We start from the raw sequence: 12,429 nt of genomic DNA on the forward strand, positions 1-12,429 counted from the left end.
TTACGATGGGTAAAGAGAAAATTATAATCTATTGTCATATTAGCTATCAAAATGTTCATTGGACCAGTTTTTTCCTTAAAAAATATTTTGATAAATTACTGCAAATACGAAGGTGAAACATATTTTTATTATAAATACATTTGTATATTTATGAAAATCATTACCAGTCATGAATATATTATGATTTAATTATTTAAACAGGGGTATTTGTTAATTTACTACGTAGGAAAATAAAAAGAACTGTCTTGGTTGGGAAAGGCACTTGAAAACTTAAATAGTTTTTAAAACTTGGGAGTATGTAATCGTGTTTGCATATTCACGGCATATTTTTACACCGAGATAAATATAACTATATGTATATACCACCAGTCCGAATAGAAATTCCTGTCAGCGAAACGAGTCACCTCGGCAAAGATGTTGAGAAGAAGATGGAAATAGATATAAAAGAATAACAACCAAGAAAGATGATTTGCCAACTGAAAAGAGAAAATGAGAAAACGCCAATCAACATCACATTAAATAGTGAAATTTAGGCTTTTCAAAGAGATTAAATTTTGATATATCAAATTATTGTTTTGTTAATATTGTGAGAAATTTATTAAATTTTTGTACGTGCACATGTTATTCTTTAAATCAAAGACAGTATTTTTCTTCATCCATTAGTAAGTCCTTCTCGAAAAGTTAATTATTTACATTTTGATATTTCTGTATAATTTAAATCAAGTTTGTATAAGAACTGACGTCACTTTGAGGCCTTACTGGCGGACTTACCTAAACGTCCATACGGTGAGACTAACGGATACGTTTTAAGTGATGACTATTATAATTGATATCAAAAAAAAAATACTACTGGGAATGTCACAATAAGAACAACTTCACTTTTTGTTTCATTTACAAAGGGTAGCCTTGTCAGTTACATAAGTGCATTACAATGCTTTCCGTGGAAATAACTTACATTTTAAAACTTACAAAACTATACATAGATATGTATTAACCCAAATGATTGAGAAAAAAAATCTCCTACCATCTAAATAATAACAAATAGAATTTAACAAATTAGGCCAAAGCGGGAAAATTGATATGAAATTATAGAAATTATCTAAAACACATGATTTATTCTTAAAAATAAACTAGAAACGAATTAAAAGTAGACTTACGGCCACCCTGAGAAAGGACTCTATTGTTCCAATGATATCATAGTCCTAAAAAGGGAGATGAAATGACAATGATGTCAGGAGCAGGGTCATTAAGACTACTTACGTAAAATTCTAGTTTGGTTGGAAAATATATATGATTATTTTAAATCGCATGAGAAGCAATATCTTTATACGAAGCTAACTTATAAATGATTTATTGTGCATAATTATGATAAGATATAAAGTCCTCGTTCCACTCTGCCTATTTTAGTGTGATTTGGCAAACCTACAAATTGGAAAGGATCGGGCGGGGGTGAGAGATGGGGGGGGGGGGGGGGAGGGTGGTGAACATTAACCAACAAGGAGTCAGCTACATATAAATGTACATTAATAAAAATGGTCTACTTGGAACTGGTACCATAGCATTAACATGATTGATAATAAACAGCACATGACCTAAACAATATCTTTACCAGTTAATCTTTTGACAAAAAAAATCGGTTTGTTTAAAAAAAAAGAAAATTTTGATCAGTAAATTTACCATTAATGGCTCTGCTGTTGCTACTACGGCTGGTGCAGTCCACTATAAAGGAAGAGGGATATAATTCAATTTTTTTTTCATTTATTAGATGAATACACACATAATTTCATTTCATTTCATTTATTGGTTTTTGCAACATTTTTCATAACAAAATTCTGGACACGAAAATACTTATCTGAGACTTGACATCAAAATAATGAACAATAGTTTTGTTATATACATCCTCAAACATATCTTACATAAATGAAAATCATTAAGTGGTATTTTCTGTGACAATAAATAGAATAGTTGCAAGGGTCGTCACAAAAGCATAGCTTGAAAACGTAACAACCCTGTCGTTTTGAACTCCGTTTTGAAATAAGAATCAACTAGTAGCTTACCCGGACTTTTAGGGCATTTTGTCAAAAATCCCCCCTCCTGTATATTTTTTTCCAACATTATCACCAAGTAATACAACACTACTACAACTACCACCATACTCCTCATTAATATCATCATCATCATCATTTATCGTGGGGTTAATTTCATCGAGAGGTCGTACCAGAGATTTTTAATCATGTTGGTGGGGAGGGGGGTATAGTCAAAAGTCGGTTGTTTTCATTTGGATAGTTAAACCCAAAATCCAATTCATCTATTACGCATTCTCCCTTTTCCCGTTTTTTTCTTATTTCCTCTTCATTTCTTCCATCACTTAAAGGATAATGTAGGGAATTGGAGACCACTCTAATTTTATCCTTAAATCTTTTACCTGTTGTAGCATGAATAGCCAAACCTGGATAAGAATGATCTATAAGAAGAAGGAGAAAAATGAAATATTATATAACTATTACATAGATGATTTTGATAAAAAGAAACACGCCCTAATAGGCACAATTATGACTTAGCTGTTTACTTTTTTCTACAATAAAATGAAAACGGACTTAACGTTTTTTGTCATTAACGTAGTTTCTTCTCTGTTCAAATTCTATGTAGATATTTTCAATTTTAATCTTATTTTAGACTTTGCATTATATTGAAATAGAGACTTGTAAAGAAATTAATCAATTAATTTTTTACTGCGAGACATGTCTTTTAATATTCTGTGAATTGCTTGAAAGAAGAAAAAAAATCAGAAACGTATCGAATACTATTAAAGAGAAACCATTTTCTCAATCTGTTTTTATTACACTATGCTTTAACAACATGTTGACGTAATCCATATAACTTTCTTATAAATTGTTAATTAGATGATAAGATGTACAAAATGAAACTTGAATATCAAGCTCCAAAGACTACATACCAGTTCGACAACCAGTCTAAGGAGATAAGTCTTTCTCACGCGATCCGTCCGGGGAAAGTTGATGTCATAACACAGTGTCGGGCTCAGCATGAAAAAGCAAATATCTGTTTGTAAACCCAAGAAACAGTTGCAGGAAATTGATAAAATTGGTTCATATGTCATGTATATGGATATGCTTTTTTATCAGCCAATTTGTAGAATTGGTACAATAATGAATAACTGTAGATGTAGATAAAAGATTTATTTTTAGGAATAGGGATACTTTTATTACAGAAATAATCATCTTGCTTGAAGGAAATACCCCCCCAATGGCAATTTTGGTAAACGAGACATTTAGCTGGTATTCACAGCCAAGTGATGAATGTCAGCCTGGGGAAAATTTTAACAGTTTTAGAAAGAAAGAAAGAAAGAATGAAAGAAAGAATGAAAGAAAGAATCAATGGACAGAAGAGATATTTCTCTCACCTCTGAGGTTCAGGTTGTCAGGATAGGCTGTAACAAAGAAATAATAAATTATTATTTCAGGATATAACTCTACCCAAACAATTTTGCAAGAATCATTAACTGACAGAAATAATGACTAAAATTCGTCGATGAAATTTTTATTTCTTCTAAAAAGCTTAGCTAGATTATCTCGATAGGCTTAACAAATGAAAGAATAGTTCATGATGTAACGCTTTTCAAATGAATTTACAAGAATCGTAGGAATGACTGAAATCATGCCAAATAAGTCGGTTATGATACTAATTTTCTTACAAAATAGGTTTGGATATATAATTAGCTTGAAATATGCAACATATATATGTCTATAATTGTGAAACGGATGAACGTTGGAGTAAATGTTTTTGCTTTTTCTGAATGATGATTCGCTTTGAAAAAAAAACCACAAAAACAAAACAAAACTAGATACTCCGACCTTGGATGGTAGGTTTGGGTGCTGCTGGAGACTTAGGGGGCTCGGGTCCAAGTCCAAGTAGCCGTCGAGATCGTCGACGGGTCAAAGGTCGGTCTTGGACGGGGGCATCTCCGGCACCATCTACCCTCAAGGCTCTGTTGACGTCAGCGTAGGACCAGATTTTTAGAAAGGTGATTGTGTAGAGACCAACCACCACGAATGATCCAACTGAAAAATGGAAATAGAAAACGTGAATTGGCAAAAGTACACCAAATAAAGATAGCAAGGATTGATGAATGTTTTTAGAAGATTGGGAGGGAGACAAGGAGGGAGAGAGAAAATGGGGGAAAAACTAAAGGAGTTTTGGGGAGTACTACTCTCAAATATGGAAGAAATACACAACGGTGATTTTTTTTCAGCATGGCTAAATAATAATGGTCAGTTCTTGTATGGCGCTTAAAGTGTTTGGTTAACATTGGTTCGACTTTCAAAAAATCTGAGCTAGAAGGTCACACTTGTCACCTGTGTCTGTGATATGTTACAAAAAAAAGCCCAGAAAAAATTGCGTTCGAAAATAATTATTTAGTGCTTCAAAAATTGAAATATAAATTGACAGGAAACACCATCTTAATTTCATCCCATACACTTATGTGTACTATTTTGGTGTCTATAAGACGCCTATTTACAACATCGGGGTTTGTCTTGTTATTTTAGCTTTTCATTCTCAATAATGGTTGTTTTCAGGGTTTATTAGTTCTAATACATGCACTTGTACACATGTTTCATCTTGGTTTGAGAATTTTTTTTAAATCGGCTGCTCACAAAGTTAAACAATACCTTTAACACATTATGAATATAACGTCTCTATGCGCTTCCAAAGGACTTGGATACCATTAATGATTAACCCGGCTGTATAGCTCAAGCAGCTTTCCAGCGCTCGATCGGCATAGTTCCTGCCAGGTACCCATTCACCTCACCTGGGTTGAGTGCAGCACAATGTGGATTAATTTCTTGCTGAAGGAAACTACGCCATGGCTGGGATTTGAACCCACGACCCTCTGTTTCAAAGTACGGAGACTTATCCACTGTGCCACATCGCTCCCCTAAAACCAACCAAGCGGTGACAAAATTAAAAATGCTCGAGTTTAAAAGTCTGTAATGCTTAGCACACAGAGTAAAGAGGGAAAATATGAAATGGAGTTGAACTTAATCATATAAAGATGAAAGATGAGATAGGGAATGGGAGAGGAGAGTAGAGAATGTAGGTGCATGGAGAAGGAGGGAACACCATAGGCGAATGAACTGACTCTTTACAGCAAAAAATGTGGTGTTGATTGGTGTACATAGATGACCACACGGTCCACACCAGTCATATGACGCCGATGTTAAGTTTATGGTGTTAGTTCAACACCTATTGATGTTATTAGAACACATTTGGTTATTACGTTTACAATCGTTGGTGTTACATGTATGTTCAATCTTTAGTGTATAATTTTAACACCTTACGTTGTGGTCCTCTAAGAACACCAACTGGTATTATAGGTTTAACACCACAGTTTTACAGTGTACCTGGGTTGAGCTCGAGGGTGTAAATAACGACAACGGGGACGATCAGGAGGATGACCAGGTTGATGTTGGCCAATCTCTTCCCTACGTCATATCCAATGTAGTCCTAATGCAAAAGAAAGTAAATCATTTTATACCCAAATTAATGTATGGATGGAGATTTCCTCATCTCTTATCTCTGCATCTATTGGTTTCACCATTGTATATTTTCATTGTTAACAAACTATACTGTATTGGGGATGTCTTTCGAATGTGCTTTTATACCACTTAAAGAATCAATCTTTTTATTTTTTCAACGATGGAAAATATGGTAAAACCAATTATGATAAAGTCACTAAGTGAATGGTGATATAACCTTTCACTGCTTACCTTGGATGCGAGTTTCTCGATCACCAGCGCGACCAAGATGAAGAGATTGAGGGCTAAATATTCAAACAAAAATAAAAACATCATTTATTAGGACAATCAGTTAAGTTCTATTTGCATTTGACTTTGAAAGTAATCATCATCAAGTTCCAAACACAACACAGGAGAGTGGAGAGACGGGCAGAGGGTCGGAGAGAAAGAGAGAAAAGAAAAGAAGAAAAGAGAAATTGATGAAGGTTTAGATTCAGGTTTTATTGATTTATCTCCACATAGATAGAAAATATTCTTAATATGAACAAATAAACGATTTGATTTTTTTAACACATATCTCAAATTATTTTTCAGTTAATTGATCAAAAAAAAAAAATAATAATTATGCCCTGTAACTTGAACACATTAGTCAGAAAGAGGTAAAGAATTTACCCAAGAGGAGATAGAGGAGTGGCATCTCAAAAGGGTTGACCCCAATCCCAAAACTCATCAAGATTCCATTCCTGAGAAAAATATAATAAAACATAGCAAATTATCTCGATTAGTGGTTATATTTCCGTATTGACATCAAAATGTCAGACTTTTAAACATGAATTGTATAAAGTACATGAGAGTTAATAATTTCCAGCTCAAACAAGACTTTTAGAATATAACTTGTTAACCCTCAAGAGCATTCAAGTATTGTGATATCGACAAACTGCAAAAGTAAAATGTTTTCAAAATCTTTCTGAGCAAGCATTGTACATGTATCACTGACAAAATAAATAGAATTATTTTTGTTTCTGATGTTAATTATGTAACTAAATAATCCCCTCTGGTACTTTTATAATGTATTTCAAGTCTCCAGCATAAATGAATTTCAAGAATTTATAGCTTTAGTAACCAGAAAAAAATCTGCTCTCAAACTGATATGAAATTTGAACTAGTATTAATAGGCCTACTTGTATTTGAAAATCATAACAATTATGTTTCTGTAATAGCAATGCACTTACTCAATGATGTTCTCCAAAGTCATTCGAAGTATGAAGACACTCTAAAAATGAAATTAAAAGCAATTCACAAAACTATACAATCAGAAAAAAGTACCTAATCTTCCAATAATTATTGCGTTTTTTATATATTATTATCATTAATTATTATCAAGGTCTTCATACATGCTACTGAAAATATCAACGTAATACGGTCTCTTGACAAACATAACAAACAAACAATACAAAGCAATCACCCACACAATTATTCCTTAGTTTTATACTTTCTCAAAACAAAAATCAGGCCACAAATAAAAAGAATGAATAAAAGCAATTATCTTTCATCCGATTGATTGAATATGCATTTCATGATTCGTTCATTACTTCACATAGATATTTGTTTATTCATTTACATAAGTTATTCATTTATTCATGTATTTATATGTATTCATGTTTTTGTTTCTCAATGCACTATCTTTGCTAATTCACTGCATTTTTTTTGTGTACACACAGATTTATTTAGGCATAATAAAAAAAACTTAGATATCTATCGTCGATATTCATTCAGATGAAGATGTTACATCCCTTCTATGAATATTCATGAGTATTCTATTAAAACTAAATAAAATGATTGGGACGTTGATAATCACGTGACAATGTTTTATCTTCTTTATTAGGCGGAGCGCAATGAAATATTGAGCATGCGCAGTTGTCCTCCCGCAAAAGTATCGACAGATTTTTGGAGCTCTCTCTTGGCGAACAGCGGGGTTTGTCTCCACTGGAAAGTCCTCGCAACGTAGCGGCGCAGAAACTAGTCAGATTCCGCTGAGCGCGGTATATGTAGCTGGATAAATTTTGATCCATAATTTGAAAAAAAAAACTCAACGGAGGGATATAAATTTACCAGACGCATTTTTTCGAAAGTATTAGTGGATTTTTTTTCCTCGGTTAGACTGACAATATTACTATATTTTCCGTGAGGCTTAGTCCGGGACTTAGTTTTTCCGAGTCAAACTTGGCTGAATAACTCCCAACTATTCAAAGCCTGGTATATTTTTTATTAAGTGTATACTATTAGAATATAATTAAAAAAGTTAATTACCAGAAGGACCAGAAGAAGATTAGTAACACCTCCGAAAGAAACATCGGAAAGTGTCAAAAGAGACTCCCCAGCGCTATGAACTCTGAGCAAATCAAACAAATAAACGACATTATTCAATACTCCAAAATATATGGGAAATTTGCGTAGCAAAGGTCAATTTCAAGTGTAAATATATACAATTCAAAAAGAAAAGACAGATGCTGAAAACCCCATTAATGATAAATAATAATTATGTACAGAAATAAATTTCTAATAGTAATAACCCTATAGTACGATAATCATTATTAGTTGCTTTTTGTCTTGTAATAAAATTAATTTCTATCACATGAATTAATAGAGGCGTCAGCTTTCTTGCAATATTACAATGAAATATTAATTTTGTGCAAATCATTATATACTCACGGTTTGAATCCCATGATTGCAACGAGAGAGCAACGAAAGTCAGTCAATAAGATAGCAAAAAGCTAAAGAATGAAGGAAGATGGAGTTAGCATATCCATGCATTGTAAACAAACACAGTAACAGGTGCGCGCGCACCTCTTTATGACATCATCATATACCTGCGCCGTGTGCTTCTGCGCAGAAAATAATACGCAACGCGCATGTGCACATAAGAGTCAAAGCTAGTGAGTGTTTCATGAAAAGTTTTGTCACCGATTTTAACTGACCGGTGTTATAAGCTACCATAATCCTTCCATCTGATTGGTTGAGTGAACTTTAGTTAGTGAAAATCACTGACAAACTTTTTAGGAAACACTCCCCCGACCTCGTTTTACTTCAACAACTATATCACGTGATTTGAATATTACGTGAAAGTCACATTCAAAATGATTGTTTTATTTTCTGGAGAAGGGGAATATAGGCGGTTCTTTTTTTTGAGAGGAAATAAATAACCTACACAACACTCAGCCCCTTTTCACCAAAGAATTCTGATCTTTACATCAATAAATAAATATCATTGCGTTGAATGAAATAACAATTAAATTATAAAATTGTTATACCGTTGGTAACCTCACGCTTTCTATTATATATATATACATAAAAAAGCTCTTTCGCTTGTTTTTCACCCACCTTGCTAGTGACGCCAAGGACCACTCAAATTTAGACTGAATTTAGAGCGAACATAATTAAAACAACGAACTATTCACAGAAATGTCAATAGTTAAAATACTGAAATTTACACAAGAAAGTGAATGTCTTCATCAAGCATGTCAAGTGAATCATATTCACAACTACTGACGAATAAATTATTCATTATATATTTTTTTAGAGAGTGCACTCATTAATATGATATTAGTATGATTTGATTTGATGTGTTTGTACCTCTCCTTATGTATTCACTACCCTTTGCAGATCTGGGCCCCGTCTTACAAAGAGTTACGATGATCCAATCGATCGTAACTTTTGGAAATCCATCACTTTTATAATTTTTTTCTACAGGAAATTTGCAAATGTCCTTTGTTGAAAAAGGAGAACACACCAAATAAAAAAAATCAATGGATTTATGGATATACATTCATATCTAAATTTGTTTTAAAACAAACATGCATTTTGGATGATGACTTTGCTGGCTTTCCATAGTTGCGATTTATTGGATCAATCGCAACTCTTTGTAAGACGGGGCCCTGGTCTACTTGGCCATACTTGTGGTAGAATCCCCCCCCCCAGAAAAAAATGATAATAAATAACTGAAATAAATAAATAAACTAAAAAATATATTAAAAATATAACTAATTAAATAAATGAATGAATTGAAAAATTACTTACATACAAAAACAAATAAAAACATAAAGTGATAACTGTAATGATAGTGTTGAATAAAAGAATCGATATTTCTTCCTCTTTGAAAATTTAATTGTCATTTAATTTATATTTATTCTTTAGGATGGATTAATGATTTTCTATCATGGAAGGCTTGGATACCTCTTTGTCGACTAACATACGGGGCCTACCTGTTTCATCCTCTTCTCATGAATGTCTTCGTTGGAAACACAACCCATTCATATTCTGTCAATGCAGTCTACATTGTAAGTTAGATCTTTGAAGATGATCAGAAGGCCGTTTCATAAAGCTGTTCGTAAGTTTAAAGTTACTTTAGAACGACTGGTGGTCCTTTCTTACGCGCTAAGCCATCGCCAATTAATATACCATTTACCACAAGAAAGGACCACCAGTCGTTCTTTAAGTCGCTCTTAACTTTATGAAACAACTTTATGAAACACCTACAAGGTTTTAGGGGCAGGAGTGTCTATCCATTTTTCAGATTTTGGGAGAGCGGGTTAAACGTTGAAAAATGTCCATCTTCGGCGCGCTAAAAAGAAAAGTGATAATTTGATATGTTTAAAATTCTAGTACATTCCAATGCTCTTTAAGATCTACTGGCCTATATTAGCATTGCATTCTTTTTTTTAATTTCATGACAGATCGACACCTCTAATGGGAGGGACGGAAGGGGGAGGGGGTCACATGGGTCATTTGCCTCCATCTACACCCACCCCACCCCACTCTCCCCCCCCCCAATCAAAGCTATAACGTTCTGGGAGGTTATTTCATAATTGGAAACAATAAGTACCCTTTTCGGCGAGAATGTTTAATCTATTTATTCTCTTTTATCATTGTTGTTTTGGGAAAGCTTGTCAGCTTTATTGAAAACTGTGTGCCTCATTTTTGTTTGCCGGAAAATTTTGGCATTTGTATCCCTCCAATCAATGATTTATTCGAACAATATCCCCTCTCTTTTGTTTTATAGTAGTGTTGTTATTATAACCAATGGTAATTTTGATCACTCATGATTGTGGTGATGGTTGGGATCGATCATTCCGGTGCACCGCGGTGGTGATAGTTGTGGTGGTGGTGGTGGTAATGATGATGATGATGATTGCAGCAGCTGCATCGGTGGATACGATGTTGGTTTTGTGGCGTACCTAGGATTTTCGACAGGGGGGGGGGGGGGCAAATCAGTCCTCCAAAAAAATTGACAAGAAAAAAAAGGGGGCTTCAACCTCAAATATATGATTTCGTACCAGAAAAAAAATTTGACAAGCAAAAAAAAAGAAAAAAAAAGAAGATCTTCAAACTCGTCAGGGGGAGGGGGGGGGATGGACAGGAATACGTCTCTTGCATGGGTTGCGACTCATCAGGGGGGGGGGCAGACTGACCCCCTGCCCCCCCCCCCCCCCGTATATAGGTACGCTAGTGGTTTTGGTGGTTGTGATTGAGCGATCTTCAGCAATATTGCTGCAGCTATAGTAGAAATGATCGATGTTGTACTTATGGTACGCAATGTGGTAATAATGGAATCAATATCTTTCTGTATTTCTTTCCATAGGCCTACTACTTCACATCGTGCTGTGTATTCAGCTATCTCGTCTCGCTCCTCGTATCATTGGGATTTGAGATGCCTCTCGCCAACCTCGAAGGCGTTTTAAAGTAAATTGCTCCAAAACTCCAATTAGAGGCCGGTTGCAGAAATTGTATGATTGGCTCAAAGCCAAGTTATGATTGATTTTTGGAGTTGAGTTTGATTGCAACTGTTTTATGAAACAATACCCTTTTTTTAAAGAAACCTATACAAGTGTAATAAGAGAGAAATAAAGAATGAGTGAGTATGCTCTGCTTTTTATTTATCGCTAATTTTTTTTATCGTGCTATTTTAAACGACTCAAGTATGCTGAAAGATATTCACCGAGGTATATTGGCTGAAAAGAACAACTCACCTTATCCTAAATTTCTCTTCAGAATATTCTAATGGATTCATATATCAAAATGATTTTCCCTACATGTTATTGATCTTTTTTTTTCTTTTCATTTACAATCGCTCAGACAACTTCAGACAAACAACTCCCATTTCATACACCCTCTCGCAGAGGGCAGTGTTTTCGTTTGAAAGCCCGCCTTCGTTAGATATATAGTAACTGTGTAAGATTAGACGCTCTTTGTTTAAAAACTTTTTTTCACGTAATTTATTTTCATTATGAAAAGAAATCATTGTATAATTTGAATATCACTATTTATACATATGGTATGTTTTATGGTATAAAACATGCCATAAATATCTTCATTAAACGGTCCCCAACCAAGTATATAAGCTTTCACTGCAATCACTGTACAAAACTTGATATTTTTTCTCGGATATGAAAGAAGCACGAAAATCAGATTCATTGCCATATGTCACTTTAATTATTCATTATCATTAATCGTTCATTATCGTTAAAAACATGGTCTCTCCAAACTAAAGATTATGATGGTTTGGGGGCTTTGCCTCTTAAGAGCTCCTGCAAACTATGGGCAATTTTATTTATGTATTTTTTGTCTTTCAGTGTATTCAGTTTTACGAAATTAAACTAGACATTTGTATTAACAAATGACCGTTGTGATTTGGTTCTTTCTTGAATTATGTCAATTTTTTAGAATTTCTTGAACGTGAAACGGCGCCCTGAGAAAAAAATAATCATGTTTTGTGTGTATTTTGTTGGCGGCTGATGGTATTATAGCTCGTTATGTATGAAAGACAATGAGATTGTTGTTGCATGGGAAAATTTAGATTGCCATAATATTACTGGACAAGTATCATAGGTTATAATTA

The 12,429-nt window shown here is 33.9% G+C and overlaps 1 protein-coding gene across 2 annotated transcripts in view; it reads left to right on the top strand.

Moving 5' to 3' along the window:
• LOC121420107 (nose resistant to fluoxetine protein 6-like) overlaps positions 1-11,396 on the top strand; it is a 32,373-nt gene extending 20,977 nt beyond the window's left edge. For both annotated transcript variants that reach the window (XM_041614644.1, XM_041614650.1), the window contains exons 15-16: positions 9,729-9,871; positions 11,173-11,396. In XM_041614644.1, the coding sequence (XP_041470578.1) occupies positions 9,729-9,871; positions 11,173-11,277 (248 nt within the window). In that variant the 3' untranslated portion in view covers positions 11,278-11,396. The remainder of the gene's footprint in view (positions 1-9,728; positions 9,872-11,172) is intronic.
• Positions 11,397-12,429: the final 1,033 nt, after the last annotated feature.

This window comes from Lytechinus variegatus, chromosome 1 (genome assembly GCF_018143015.1).
Source record: "Lytechinus variegatus isolate NC3 chromosome 1, Lvar_3.0, whole genome shotgun sequence".
NCBI lineage: Eukaryota > Metazoa > Echinodermata > Echinoidea > Temnopleuroida > Toxopneustidae > Lytechinus > Lytechinus variegatus.